This window comes from Sciurus vulgaris (assembly GCF_902686455.1).
Source record: "Sciurus vulgaris genome assembly, chromosome: 17".
Lineage (NCBI taxonomy): Eukaryota > Metazoa > Chordata > Mammalia > Rodentia > Sciuridae > Sciurus > Sciurus vulgaris.
Genome location: NC_136478.1, coordinates 4,430,788 through 4,446,491, shown reverse-complemented (window position 1 = coordinate 4,446,491; position 15,704 = coordinate 4,430,788). Strand labels below are relative to the sequence as shown.

The window sequence follows — 15,704 nt, the reverse complement described above, 5'->3', positions numbered from 1 at the left end:
CTGGCAGAAGAGTGTTCTGCTGAGTGATCAAGGCAGGAGGGTCCACAAGCCACAATTTAAACCCAGGCTGTTCATTGCAACCACCGCGCTCCTCTTCCCGTTTGCTTCCGAGCTCTGGGGTTGCTGTCCTGAATGTTTAAACATGGTCCCCGCCTGTCTGTCAAATGGCCATATGGGAGACTATATGAAGAGAAGCGATAATACAATGTTGCTTTATCAGATCATGGTCAGATTAAAACATCTTCCAAATTTAACATTCTGTGAGACTAAAAGAACAAGAAAGAAGTACAGTGTAAGTAACTCTAAACCTCTGTTGGATTTTTTTTCACCTGTAAAATGTGAATGGTAATTGCAGTTTGACATGCTTGTTGGAAAGATTAGCTATGATAATTTCTGTAAAGTACAGTGATCCACTGCCTAGGTAGCAGATTGCTCTGGGAACGGGAGTTACAGGGCTGCCATCTTGAGAGGTCTGATCTGGGTGTGAATATCAAAGGTAAATGTAGAGCCAAGCCCAGGATATGGAACATTCTGGAACATATCTACTGTCCCCTTGAACAAGGATAGTGAGTAGGATCAGTCCCCAGGGCTACCTCAACCTATGAACCAAGAGAGTCATTGGAGAGCTTTCAAAGGCACATTGCACAGTCGGTAAAAATGCCATGTCTGATCACAAGTGCCCGTCCTCAACATAGGAGCAGGGAGGGCATCCTGGGCAGGGTGCTGGCCACCTTTCCAAAGCAGTCGCCCAAATCTAAACGCCACCTTCTCTGTTGTGTTTTTGCTTCATAGACTCTGGAAAACCCCAAGTACGAACTGATCATCGAGGCTCAAGATATGGCGGGACTGGATGTTGGATTGACAGGCACGGCCACAGCCACAATCGTGATCGATGACAAAAATGATCACTCGCCAAAATTCACCAAGAAAGAGGTAAACCCTGCTGAACGCCACCTTTGGGGTCTCAGCCACCCTCACCGGTCGAGACTAATTCTGTGTACCACGGCCGCTGCAGGCTCCCCGTTTCCCAATGGAAACACTCCTTTGTAGGGGAGAGGAGAGTGTTTTGCTGGAATTCTGTCTCGCGTTTTTATTTTGTGTATGTGTGAAGTTAAAATGCCAGAACGCTGTGAGAACAAAAGCATTGAATCTTGTTAAAGTCCATAAGAAAATAACTTTTAATGCCAAAGTGCCATTTTCATGGTTTTATGGGTGTTATTTAGCGCGGTATTATGTGAGTCCCATTGTGATTTTAGCATAACAATAACTATTTTTTTCAGCAAGTACAGATTGAGAGGCCAGACGGAACTGCAGCAAGGAGGTGAAGCAGATTTCTTGGCAATGACAAGGTGGCCCAGAACTTATAAATAACAACCGAGTTAGCTTGTCTGGGAGAGCCATTATTTATTCTGTCCTCTTATGCTTTTATGATTATGGATCACGTGGTGTTCCCCATTTATTCTCATGGAGCGATGTTTGGGGAAGGCTTGAGAAAATAAGATCACAGTTGCTGACTTTGAACCCAAATTAGGAAATCATTTGCACTAGCCATCTGACAGAGGCATGTTGAGGTCACGGCTTCCGGGCGGTCCGGGCCAGGGTTGCTGGTTTGACACCCTTGTCACTGGCCTAGCGAAGGAAAAGCATGAAGGCCAAACATATGCTGAGCCTCTGCTCGCCCCTGCCCCTGGGGGTCTCTCCACCTGGGCTCTGCTGCCTGCTTTGACCACGAGTGTGGTTTCATGAGCTGCTCTTTACAAGTGAGAGAGCTTACTGTAAGCTCTGGGGATCTGCCCAGGTCACAGGTCACAGCCGGAGCAGGAAGGCAGCCAGCTCCCCACCACTCTGCAGCCACGCTCTTGACTGCAGCTCATCCACCCTCAAGGCATCCCCTATGCAGACCCGCCCCAGGGCCCTCCAGGGATCCAGAGACACCTGCTGTGGCCTGGCCCCCCAGTGGCCTCTGAGCCTCAGCAGCTCTGCATGACTCATGCAGCAGGTAGAGATTTTCCTCTGTCCTGGGGAGTCATGGACACTCAGGATCCCAATCTCAAAAGAGCCCAGCGCACTGTCGCTGCATGTGGCTCCAGACTGTGACTTCCCGTGGGCATCCCTAATGCAGACTGCTCATTCGGTATCCCCCCGTTTCCCAAACAGGTGTTCCAAAAAATTATTCCCCAAGTTAGACTGTGGAAGATGGAGGTAAAGGATTGGGGCTGGGGGGCAGATTCCAGGGTCAAACAGACCTGGGGACACTGAGTTGAATAGCTAAAAAAAATTGACTGCAAAACTGAGCACCTCAAAACACTCTGTTTCTCTAAGGTGGGGCAGGTGCAGTCTGCAGGGCTTTGCAGGGTTCTTTCCGTGGGAACGTGTTTTCCTGGACCACAGCCTGTCTTGAGCTGGTGTTCACTGGAACATTCATGGGGGATAGTCATTTATCTGTAGAATCGCTTGTCAATCTATTTTAAAATACTCATGTGGCATTTAATAGAAACATGGAAACAAAAATAAAAATAGGATGACCCCAATCCAAAATAAGACCTATCAGTGTTGCAAACTGTGAGGTCAATTCAGCACAACTCTGAATGTATCACTCAGAAAACTCCAGGTGGGTGCTCAGTCAGGGACTGAACGCTGCGTCTGCGAGGCGGGTTTGTTCTGTGGTCAACACCACTGAGTTAAAGGAAAAATCCAACATGCACCTTAAATTTAAGCAAGAGACAGTGGGCCTCAAAAGGAAAACATACTCACCTGTGGGTGTCGGCAAGAGCATAAAAATCGCCTTCGAATGGACGCTGGGTGAGGACCTGGGATCCCTGAAGCGTGGAGCCGAGGTCTGAACCTGGGGTGACTCACTTGCGGTTATAAAATGAGAAGAGCGGCTGCTGTGAGTGGCGGGCCCTGTCTGGGTGCGAGACGTCCCAAAGGAGTCTGCCCAGTGCTGGCTCAGTCAGAGCAGCTCGGCTTTCCAACGGGTCCGGCAAGGCCGCTGCAGAGGGACGTGTACATTTTGAACACAGGACTGCCTGAGGGGCAGAGGCGGCCTAGAGCTGGAACTGGGCCTCTGACTGGCCGGGCTGTGAGTGCGCTAGCCGCCCCGCGTCCCCACATCCTCTGCTCTTCAGGGGCCCACGCAGAGCCTGGGCTGCTCCCGGTGAGTGCGAGTGGCTGATGATGAAAAGCTCTTGGCTGTGCCTGTCCCCTGCTGTCCTCTGCAGTGTCTGGGGTGGTGGCAAGGAAGACAGAGCTGTTCCTGAAATGCCAAGCCTTTTGTCCAAGGCCATGCCTCCCAGTGAGAAGGCCACTCTTCCTTTCACTCGATCTATGATCTGCTCAAGCACGTGAAGGTACTGGGCGTGGAAGGAATTCTAAAGGGCGGGCGGCAGAATCCGCAAGAGGCATCACTGTGAGATCCAGGTGCGGGGAGAGCAAGGAAGGTCAAGAGCACCTGGGAGAGATGAAGCGCTCCTGGTGCACTCTTCCCCGGGGGCGTCCAGGTCTCTAGAATGTGGGGCAAGGAGAGCAGCAGGGTGTGGGTGGGAATGGAGGGGACAGGGGGCGTGCAGCTGGGGCTATAGCTCAACTCGTAGAGTGCTTGCCTGTCAAGCACAAGGCCCTGGGTTCAGTCCCCAGCACCGCAAAAAAAAAAAAAGATGAAGGTCCAGGTCTGGTCACTGCGGAATGGAAATGTGACCATTCCAAGTGAAGAACCAAGGAGACGCTGTCTTACGTGAATCTCTCCATGTTAGGACATGTCCTAGGAAGTTCACATCTCCTAGGAAGTTCACGGGCGTATATGGTTGTTGGGATTATGCGAGGGTTTTTAGGAATTTCTAGTTGACATAATGCTCCATTTCCGGAGACGTGCATCCTTTCATCTGTTTCAAAGAACTGTTTAAAAGACAACTGAGGGCCACCTGCAAATAACAGAGACTAGAAATAGCACTGTGTTCGATTGCATTGTAGTTTCTCTCATATAAGAATTTGCAGGTAGATGGTTCCGGGCCAGTATGGTCACTCCATGTCATCCATCCCCCAGACTCCTTTCATCTCCCTGCTCTGCCTTCCTCCACTCTGCCTCATGGCACAATAGATTAACTGCAGTGCCAGCCATCATGTCCAAGAGCAGGCAGAAAGAAGCAGGGAACAGGAAGGGGGAAGAAGAACCTGCCTCCTGGGTAAATGTTCTCTAAAGAGCTTCTCGAGAGGCCCAAGTGACTTTTGCTTACACCCTCTCGGCCTCCCTCATCTGTAAAGGAGCCTGAGAAATAGCTCTGCCCACCTTCATTTGGCGGTGGCCATCTTAACAGCTTAGCAGTTGTTCAAGGAAGGAGACTTTTTAAAGGGATTTTAAGAAGACATCCTCTGTGCAAAGTCAGCTCGCTTGTTTATTCCCCGTGGGTTCATTTACCCCGGCTGTAAACTTGCTGAGAAGCGAGGACACATCTCTCTTGTTCTCAGCTGCATCCCAGTAGACACTCAATAATTCAGTATTTACGGAATGCTTCCTGGAGATAATTTTAACTTGAGAAAAGTGTTACTGGGAATGATGAACCAAGATTGTATTTCAAATTGCTACTGTTACATGAAATCAATTTTTGGTCATTGACTTCCATGCAAATTTAGGTTGGAAAGCCCAGTTTCCCTCTAGAGACTTTCTTGTGAGTTTTCCTGATAGCTTGTGCTCATGACTTCAACAGAAGGTTAGTTTGAACTTCCTAGATGAGGCATTTGAAAATGATCTTAGGAATCCGGTTAAAGGCTCCAGACCCAGAGGTTGAAAAGCAGGTGAGAACCCGGGGCCTTCCATAGCAGACCGAGTCCCCCAAGCTTCAGTCTTAGGTCGTTATTCTTTTTCAGGAAAGACTTCTGATTTGTGCCTGGAACATAATAGATGCCCAACAAATACCCATTTAATAACTCATGCTTGTACATGAATCTCAGGTCAGGGTTAATCAATTCCCCATTGATTTAAAAAGAATGTGCTTGCAAATGATAATCAGATCTTTAAAAATGAGCACCGAGCATTTTCTTCCTCTATTCAATAAATATCACTTCCAAATTGTACCTTAAAATGGCACTCGGTCATTTAGACCTAAGAACGCAGGACTGCATTTTTGGCAACTTGATGAGTTCTTTCTGAGGTGAACATTCAGGCGATAACATCACAATATGTATAACAAGTGGCATCAACCTCAAGGCTGTCTGGCTAGAGAAGGCGTCACGGCAAATGTCCCACTTTCACAGAGGGCTGAAGGCCACTGGTGCAGGGCCGAAGCTGGTGAGCTGAATGGGAGCCCAGCAGGTACCAGGTTCAGGCCAGGCTGCCGGCTGACAGCCCTGCTTCCTCCCCACTCTCCCAGGCCAGCGGGGGCTCTTTCAGGACACGAGATGCCCAAGCATCTTATTTTTGTTGGGGGCATTAGCTCTTTTTAACAAAACATGTTTTATTAGTTAACTGCCTAAGAACGTCCTGTAATTCCTTTTCTCGTAAATGTTTGACTGCAAACTCTCTGGGGCTTCATCATATATAGTGAAGTAGCATCTTTTTCTATAGAAATATCTGACCTGTTGTTTTTGTTGTTTTTGGTTTTGGTTTTTTCAGTGGACAGTGGTATCAGGGATTGAACTTAGGGGCTCTCTACCACAGGGCCACATCCCAGCCCTATTTTGTATTTTATTTAGAGACAGGGTCTCAGTGAGTTGCTTAATACCTCACTTTTGCTGAGGCTGGCTTTGAACTTGCGATCCTCCTGCCTCAGCCTCCCCAGCTGCTAGGATTACAGGTGTGCGCCACCACACCCGGTTGACTTGTATTATTGATGGGGTGCCTTTTTTTTTTTTTTTTTTTTACCTTCAAAACACATTTCATTTTAGAGAACTTGTGTTAATATTGAGGATCATTGTTAAATTTGAGCAAATCTCTATCAACTTTCTGCTATATGTGGATACGTGTATGTGTGTGTGTGTGAATATGTCTGTGCTCTACAATTTCAGATTCTTGCATAACGACTGATCTTTAAATTGATAGTGCTGCTAACCAGGTTGTCAGCCGAGTCCTTGCCTGTGGCATATTATGAGTACTATGTTCTCTTTATCGACGTCAAATGGCAGGTAGAACGGGCGAGAGTTTAAATGGATTTCCAATGTGCTCGTTATGATCTGCTCTTCTTCATTCGTAGGGTTAGCAAACAATGAAAGGGCCGTTTATTTCTTATGTTCGCCATCTATCCTCCCTCTTCATGACGGGTCCGAGGCAGGACGGCGCCTATTTATTTCCATCCCTTGTCACTTTTGTGTCATGCTCCTTTGAGGTTTTGCTAGTGACCACTTTCCTGGGGGATGAGTCACACCTGCGAGGTCTTCCCTCTTATGATGAGCCTTGTGCTGGTTTTGGACCCGTGCCCAAAGTCATCCACCACAGCACTGTCTCGCGTAGAGAATCTTCACAGCCCCACAGGAGACTCCCGGCCCCTGGGCAGGGGTGCCTCCATTCCCCTGTTCCCCCACCCCCAGGGAGCCTCCAAGGTACCCTTGGTCTATGAATGGTTTGTTCAGGACATTTACTATACAAGGAGCCATGGAACCATATACCCTGCAGTCCTTTACGGTTGACCTTGTCCCTTAGCATAATGATTTCTAGGTTTATCCAAATTGCTACACATGTCAGCACCTCATTTTTTTTTTTTTTTTAAGCAACTTTGTTTTTGTTTTTGGTGATGCTGGGGATTAAACCTAGGGCCTTCCACATGCTAGGCTAAGCCCAGCCCCCAGGACCTCATTCCTTTTTATGGCTGAATACTACTGCAGTGGGTAGATGTACCACAGTAGGTTTTTCCATCCATCCCTTGATAAGTGTTGGAAGTTCCAACCTTTTGACTATCATAAATATTCTGCTATGAACATTCACATGTAATCTGTTAAGTTTTTGTCTAAATTTTCTATTTCTCAATAGCCAGAAGGAAAAAGAAGTCACCAATATTGCTCCACAGTACTAGTCTATAGTTTTATTAAAATTTTCCAAATGTCTTTCTAAACTGCAGTCACTATGTCTTACTTGAGATGTATCAACTTCTTTTTTAGTAAGTTTATAACGTTCATATAGGAAAGTGCACACATCCTGTGTGATTTAATTCTCAACAAGTTAAACAGAAAACCCAAATCAAGAAATGGGAGGCGAGTCGCAGCTCAGAAGCCTGGAGCCCTGCTCCCGAGCTCGCCTATTCCAGAAGCACTGCTCCCGCGGCTGGGCGGCTGTCAATCAGCTGTTCCTGCCCAATCTTCCTACATGTGGGGTGTTACCGTGTGTGTTCCAGCCAGCGCTTCCAGGAGATCCGTCTGCTTTGCGGCGGGTAACCTGGCTCTGAGCCCATTGGCTCTTCGGAGCATCCAAGACGCTCATCTGTTGGGTGGCGGGGCGCCCTGGGTTGATGCCAGTTGGGGCTGGTGGGTGTAAGAGTGGACTAAGCGACTGTCTTTTGCAGCACACGTGTCGCCTGTGTGTGCTGTCTGGGGTCAGCGTCCGGTGAAGCTGCTGGGCCCGCTTTGGTGACACTGCCGGCTTTTGCAGCCGGTTGGTCCAGTTTGCTTTGCGGGGCCAACGAGCTTCGATGACTGGCTTTTGCTCAGGGCGGTCGAGGAGAGTGACCTCCCCAGCGCGCCGCTGCCGGGCTTGCTCTTTCCGAGCAGGTCTGCGCATGGGTTTCAGGCGTGGTCATCGGTCGCTGGCAGCTGACACGCTGGCCTCGTCCACTCTCCTGTGGGCCCTGTTGCCTCCTGCGCGTCCTGGTCGAGACCTTCAGGCTTCTCCTAACTGGGGTTTGGGCCTGTCCCTCCTCGATGCTGGTTCTTCCATTTTTCAGCCTGTGAGCCGAATTCACTTTGCAACCATCTCCTTCCCCTGGGGCTGGCCTCTCCCGGTCCTGATGAAGAAAGACTCCGTTTCAACGAAGTCCCGTTTTCTTAGCTGTGTCGCTCAGCGCTCTCTGTCCGATTCTCACTCACCCCGAAGGTTTCCTTTCTTGCAGAGATGTAACCATTCAGATTGTTGATTTCTCTTGATTTCTATTTGACAAGTTGTATTTTCTAGAAATTTCTCCATTTCGTCTTTTTTTCTTTCTTGATTAGTCCTGCCAAGGAGTATATTCACTTTATTCCTCTTGTCAAAGAAATGATGTTTTGTTTTATTGATTTTTCTCTATTGTCTCTTCATTTTCTTCTATTTCTCTGGGTATCATTTATTTCAGGTCCTTAAGATGACACCTGAGATCACTGGCCTGTAGCCTCTTTCTAAAGCAGGGATTTGAGATTGCTGAACACTAGTTTCCCTCCGTGTGCTGTAGCTCCATCCCTACCTTGTCATCGGGTGTATTTTTATTATCATTCAGTTCAAAACTATTTTTCAAGCTTCCTGAGTGTTTCTTTCATAACTCAGGGTTTTCTAGCAGTATATTGTGTAAAGCTACCCACTTGAGAGTTTTCTCCTTTGTCAATATTATCTAGCTTAATTGCACAGTGGTTGGAGAATATGTGCTAGACGATTGCAGTCCTCTGACATTTGCTGGGACCGGCTTTGCGAGCAACACCTGAGTGATTTTGACAGCGGATCCCTGTGCACTTGAGAACAAGAACACCGTGGCTCTAGAGTTGTTTAGTTCTGGCTCTACGTGCATCAGTTAGGCTAAGCTTTATGAGGTTGTTGTTCAGTCTTCTATGCAAGTCTTATCAGCCTGCTTATTCCATCCGTTACTGAAAGAATATCTGATATCATGATTATAGATTATTGATTCCTCTTGCTCCATCTAATTTTTTGAATATTTTGGGGTCCTATTATTAAATGCACACAAACTAATTGCTGCATATTCCTGATGCATGAGAAGACCCGGCAAGTACAGCTGCAGAGAGGGGCTCAGGCCTGCACCTCCGGAGCTGCTCCCCACCTCACATTAGCTCTGTGCGGTTTGCATCATTATCTAGGTAGCTTTTTTCAGCTTCATCCTGGCCTGTGCCTTTCCATCATTGCTTTCTCTCGAGTTTTCTGTAATCTTTTACTTAGAATGTGTCTCTAATAAACAACATCTGTGTGGGCTTTGATTTTTCTTTGTCAATTCTAATCCTCCAGCCTTGTTACTTGGATTATTTTGTCCATTTAATCCAAGTCCCATATGTTTGGGTTGCAATCCGTCAACCTTAGTTGGTTTTGTTCTCCTATTTGCTGTTTTTTCCTCCGTATTTCTTTTTCCCTCGTTTCTTACCTCTATCTGAAATAATTGGATTTTTTTATAATTTCATATTCAGCTCTGATAATTGACACTGTGTGTCTCTGGGAAATTGTCATATGTGCCTGTGACACACAGAATCTAATACAAATTGGCATTTTTATCACTTCCTGGTTAATGTAAGGACCCTAGAACATTCGAACTCATTTTATCTTCCTGTCTTTTTGTCACGTTTTGATTCTATGTTTTTAATTTTACAAAAATGCTATTGCTTATTGATAAGTGCCCATCCCCATGTGCCTTTTCGGTGTCCTGCAGCGCTCTTGGTTACCTCCTGCTGCAAGCTTCCCAGTGGAGTGACCCCGCTTCTGACTCAAACACCCTCGTTTCTAGAGCTGAGCTCCACTCTCCTGTTCCCTCACACTGAGCAAACGTGAGGCCTGGAGCTTCCTCAGCTCCTCTGGTCATTGCGTTGGGCTTTGGTAGTTGGGCGATTCTGAGTGGAGTGGGGAAGTGCCCTCTGCTTTGCCCCCTCCCTTGAGAAGTCTAATGTCACGACTAGATTCATCCTGGCCTCCTGGATCCTGTGCAATGTATCTGAGTGCTTCAAATGAAACTCTCCTACTTTCCTAAGACTATATTTCCCTTAGGAAAGACATTTAAATTCAGATGTGCCTGCATCCAAACACCAGCCCCATTATTATATATTCTGCTTGCTCGATGGCAACTAATCCAGAAAGCCAACCACATATTTCTTAGAAAATCGAACCCATTTAAATTATCTGCCTCAAGTGACTTTTCTGGAGGGCGGAGTCCAAGACATTTTAACAACCAGATAAATCTTTGAAGATGACTAAATGTTTTTCCAAATAGTTTAGACTCCCTCTTTCCATGAAGCCTTTCATAGCCTTTATAGTGACATATGTGAGACTTTTTCTGTGATGCTGTGAAATCACGTACGTGACAGCTTTCTCAGTTTTAAATAAAACTAAGCATGTACCACTGGGGATCTTTCTCCCAGGCCTTGGATAGAATGTCCAGGATCCCAGTACATAAAGAAATACAGGCTATGTGGAGAGAACTAGGTGACGATTCCAGGACACTGGTATCACAGTGTCCAGCTCTGAGAACTATATTGCTGCTCCAGATTGGATCAGTTCCTGGTCTGTGTGGTCCTGACTAGCACATTGTCCAAGGGCCCTGAGGAAGCATCTGCTACAAAGCACAGTCCCAGCTTCCCATGACATCCCTGAAGAGCAGTCACCTGCAGGACAGCCAGCAGGGTCCTCCCATACCCGTCCTCACTGGGGGTGTGAAGCCATTGCTTTCTTCCCCTGCACCAAGATCACAGGGAGGCGTGGCCGATCACTAAACCTAGTGTTGAGACTTCGGAAACACTGGAATGGCAGGTCTGGGCTGGGCTTCTTGAGTACCGGAGTGAAGGCAAACACCTGTACAAATCTAAGCCGTGACCTGGAAATAGAAACCGTCATGCAAGCAGCCCTCTTCCGCCTGAGGGCCAGGGCAGCGGGTATGCATTCCTGGACTTGATCATTCATGGACAGCAGGGCGACGGGCTTGCTCTGCTCAGAGCGCCTGTGCTGATTATGGACTGTGTGATAGAAAACATCCGGATATTTTATAGGTGGAAAATCTCTGCAACCTACCCTGTGGCTGCTGTTGCTGCTTCGAGTCACTCATAGAGGTAGACCAGACAGCCCGGTGATTTATTGCATCGCCCCCTCTTTCATAACTCTATTCATGAAGCACTGATCCCCATCATCCCCATGTGAAACTCTGTGCAAATTCTGTGGCTCTGCCAGCCCTTGGGTTGTGCTCAGAGGGTCAGTAGCAACTCCGTGGCAATAAAAGCAATTTTTTACTACAGGTGGCAGTCTCTGCACAGAGGCAGCAGCAGCACGGGGTCCTCCAAGGACCTCGCCCACCTGCTTCTGTTCAAAGACAGCATCCTCTCACTGAGCACAGCAGCCCCAGAGAGTCCCCTAAGAAGGTGGCATTACTGTACCTCCACAATGCCCAGGCCCACAGCCACCTGGACACCTCCATCTCGCTTGTGGGAGCGAGTGAGCCTCTGGCCCCAGGCGCAGGTGGCTTTGCACACATGCAGCTGGTGGCGCCTCCTCTTCGCCTCCAGCCACGCCCCCTTCGCTCACCCCCATCAGAGCACTCGGCACTTGGACAGCCTTCATGCCACCGTGCTCTCTGTTCCCTTTGACCCAGAACGCCCTTCCCTTCTTTTGTGCCTGGAAAATCTGTTTATTCTTCAAGGCTCAGGTCATGAAGCCCCAGCAGTCTAGTCCGCCGCTTCCTCCCGTTGTCCCAATACCCCGCCCAGCGCCGACAGGTCACCTCACACCCGTCCGCCTGGCGTATCCGGCAGTGCCATCTGGACATTTGGTGTTGGGGTCATGCATTTTTGACTGCCGTGCCTAGGGCTGCGCAGGGGTGGAGCGCGGGTCCGGTCAGTGGTGTGTTGTCCATGCAGCAAACACTTAGGCGACTTGTCCCAGTTCCTACCACAGCCTCGGTCTTCTCTTCCCCACCCCTGCAGTGTCGCAGGCACGCACGTCTGCTGCGTCTGTGTAACACTGTCGTGTTTTCCAGCTCATTCCGTCGTGTGCGTGTCCTGGTGCGTGCACACCTATGCCAGTACATGATATCACCTTCTCACACACCCTGTCATTGTTCACCTGCTTATTGGTGCACATCCAGATGTCACCCCAGCTCCCAGCATGGCAGGTAGTAGGTGCCCAGGTAACTGGTGAATGGAGGGGGAATCTAAATATTTGACAATAAACAATAGAGACCTTTAAAAGTTTGAAGAATCAGGTTATTAAAGGGACTTTGAAACGATTCTCACGCAGAACACTGGTTTTGTAGATGAGGGATGCCACTCAGGGTCAGGGGCAGATCCCAGACCAATGTCCTGGGGCAGGAAAGTGGCTGCTGGGAAACATCAAGGTCGGCACCAACACAGGAGCCCCACGGCCCTGGGTGGATGGTTTCCTGTGCTGCGCAGGGAACGGAGGTGGGGCGAGATTCCACCTCAGAATAAAAGGCTAATCAACACAACTGCAGAGACCCTAAATCTCCTTCCTCATCCGTCAAGTAAGAAAGCAAAAAACTAGAAAACTCAATGTTAATAAATAATACATAAAGGGATTGTTAGAGTGAAGACAGGACCAACTTATCCTGTGGGTTTAAAAAACAAGAGAAAGAAAATATCGCAGAGTTCCTGTGCTGTATCTGAACTCATCCACCCACTCTTCCAAGTGGATTAACACAATGATCCACAACTGATTTTAACACGTTCAGTTCTTTCCAGGCTCCGACCTGCTTGGCTCTAGATGGAACCCCATTTCCATCTTGCTGGGGATCTGCCCACACCTAAGAAGGCAGGGCCTCATGACAAGGGCTGGCCAGCTCCGTGGGCTGAGCGGTCCGTGCCCCCAAGAGATGCATCTCACCGCTGCTTGCCAAGGGTGTTCATGGGTTCGTCCCTGACCCATCAGCTCTCTCCAGGCTGTGTGCCAGGCTGGGGTGCCGTGTGGCCAGGGCCCAGCCTCTGGGCCTGCAGGAGGGCGGGCACAGCCAGCCAGCAGAGAGAGCCAGAGTGGCCCCAGGGACAGATGGAGGGGTGAAGTCAGCTCCCATGGGGACTCTGGACGCCTAGTGGAGCTCATGGAGGTCTTCTCTGAGTAGGTAACATAAAAGATCTCTGTTTCCTGTGGCATCAAAACAAAGAATCAGAAACCACGTAACTTAAATGGCAGGAACGTCCTCTCCCACACTGCAGGGGCCAGAAGTCCCGGGTCAAGGCGCGGGCAGGTGGCTTCCATCTGCCAGCTGCAGCAGATCCTCCTCTCCCAGTTTCTGGTGGCTGCTGACAGCCCTTGGTGCTCCCTGGGCTCATCCTCAGCGCATCTCCCAGGTCCCAGGTCGGTGTCCAGATTCTCCCTCTACGGGGACACCCGCCACGTTGGATTAAGGGTCCTGCTACTGATCTCGTTTTAGCTTGTTGCCTCAGTAAAGAGCTTATTCCCAAATAAGGTCGGGTTCCCAGGCAGGAAGGCTTGTGTCCTCCTGGGGGACACAGTGCTTCGCAGTGAGACCTGGAGGGGTGCAGAGGTGACCCTGGAAAGGCGTCCCTCATTTGAGGAATGGACAGCTGCCCAGTGTGGCTGCAGCAGCCTGAGAGAGGGCCAGGTGGGGACACTGGAGGGGCCAGCAGGGGCAAAGGCCGAGACTGGATTCACTGCAAGTGTGGTGGGAAGACATTGGCAGACAATTTTAAGGGGCCAGGGTGCCATTCAGAGATCCAGAGCCCCACAATGCTCGGGAAGCTGTGGGCCCTCAGGCAAGTCACCAGGTCAGGACATGGCGATGGACACAGCCAGCTGGGGCCCCGCACCTGTGTGCCCCACCACCTCATCCTCCACAGAAGGTGCTGTGGTTTCCCCACAGCAGCACCCACAGGAACCAGCACTGGTAGATGCTTAGAGATCTGTGCTCACGGAGACTGTCCCCTTTCCACGGCTCTCGCCCGATGCTCGGGCCAGCCAGCCAGGAGAGTCTGGCCGCCACCCCTGTGCAAACGAGAGCTGACACAGAGCAGCCCATTGCCTTCCCAGGGTCGCCGCAGAGCCACAGATGGAGGTTCCGAGCCGCGTGCCTGAGTTTTCCTCGCAGATTCAGAGCTGGCTCCTCAACGCGGCAAGCATCCCATCAGCAGCAGTTCTGATGAAGACAGGTCATTGCACCGGAAGCGCTATCCATGTGACGTCCCGGCCCATCTACGCATTATTAAAAAACCAGCAGGCAGTGCAGCTATCTGGAAGTGCTGGTCTTTGCTGAGCAGGGTCAGAGACACACCTGCCCTCCCTCCACCCCTCTTCCTGCAGCACTGGGACCCCAACAGCTGTCTCTGAGTATCTTGGGCTCAGTTGCAAGACCCCAAAGGACATCCGAAGCCACAGGTGTTCAGGTCCCTTACACACAGCAGCATGGCATTTGCACCTAACCCGTGCACATTCCCCCACTTGCTCTAAACCCCTTCCGATTACTGTGGTCCCTCTGCAAGGCAGACGCTGTGTAACTAGTTGCTATGCTGGGTTATTTAGGGAATAATGACAAGAAAAAAGTGCAGGAGAAAACTTTTTTCAAATATGTCAGTTGCATGTACAAGTGCAGAACCTGGGGACGCAGGGCTAACGGTGCTGACTGTCATGTCTACATCATGGGCTTGGTGATGGAGGTCAGAGAGCTGAAGAGCTTGCCCGACTCGAGATCCCTCACTTCCACCCTCTGGCAAGCTGCGCTGCACCCTGGCTGGCTCAGCGCCCAGGGGACCCAGGTGTGGGAGGGTGGTGCCCCGCCTGGTCCCCACCCTGCGGGCCAGCTCTGGCATTCCCTGCTAGCTGCTCCTCGGGAGCTGCTCCACCTGGGCACCTGGGCTTGCCGAGGCAGCCAAGGTTGTGACCCCATCCCTCTCTACTTGGACTTGCAAACTCCAGCTTACTGCCTGCTCCCTTCCTCTCGCCCCACCTGCCTTTCCACTAGAATTAGGACAGTGTTTGCACTAACTCTGGATAACCAAGGACACACAATGTTCCCTCTGAGCTCACCCTCTCTCCTTCTTTTCTTCAAATTAAAAAAAATGGGGTGGGGATCTTTTAATAGCCAAAGAGTCTGATGAGCAGCTTTGGTTCTCAGTTTGGATAGGCCCAGTGAGCAGATAGAATAATCACTTCTTATGAGCAAGAGGGAAATGGAAGTGTGTTTTCATCTGTCATCGGTTCTTTTAACTGATGGAGCACTTTGCGAGGCATTCTCCTGAATACTTTGGGCTACTTAGCTCACTTAATTCCCACAGGACCTCTGTGATAGACTCTCCTTGTGTCCATTTCATAGGTGAGGAAACTGAGGGACAGAGAGGGTTAGGAACATGCCCAAGGTCACAGCATGTGGGGCACAGATGTGAACCAGGAGTGACTGGTTCCAGAGCTCAGCTCTCAGTTCACCTTGAGTTCCTACATGTCATTCTGGGCTCTCCGGAATTCAGAAATAAGGAAGACAGGCTCCCAAAAAACTAGCGTCTATCAGGAGATCCAGCAAATAAGTAAAAACACACCCAGGTTGAATAGCACAAGGTTCTAGAAAAGACATTAATATTCCACTTTACACATATGTATTTACACATCTGCCTTGAACTCTTTCTACATCATGATCAATCTCCTATCATCGATTCACCAAGCGTTAGATATCACGACAGAAATCCAAGCTTCACTCACTGGAGAAACTGGGCAAAGGCTGCAAAGCAAGAAAAACTTCAGTTCATTAGCTGGGGTCCTTTTCTATTACTCTGCTCTCTCTGCCTAACAGTTTTTAAATCTTTTAAATTTATGATAGTGGCTACGGCATTTCCATAATCATTAATGAGATAATGGGCTTCTTCAACTTCCC

At 49.3% G+C, this 15,704-nt stretch overlaps 1 protein-coding gene across 1 annotated transcript in view; it reads left to right on the top strand.

Annotated features, from left to right (window-relative positions):
- Positions 1-15,704, top strand: part of CDH13 (cadherin 13) — a 906,077-nt gene that overhangs the window by 775,427 nt on the left and 114,946 nt on the right. The window contains exon 8 of the mRNA XM_079116937.1: positions 793-933. Within this exon, the coding sequence (XP_078973063.1) occupies positions 793-933 (141 nt within the window). The remainder of the gene's footprint in view (positions 1-792; positions 934-15,704) is intronic.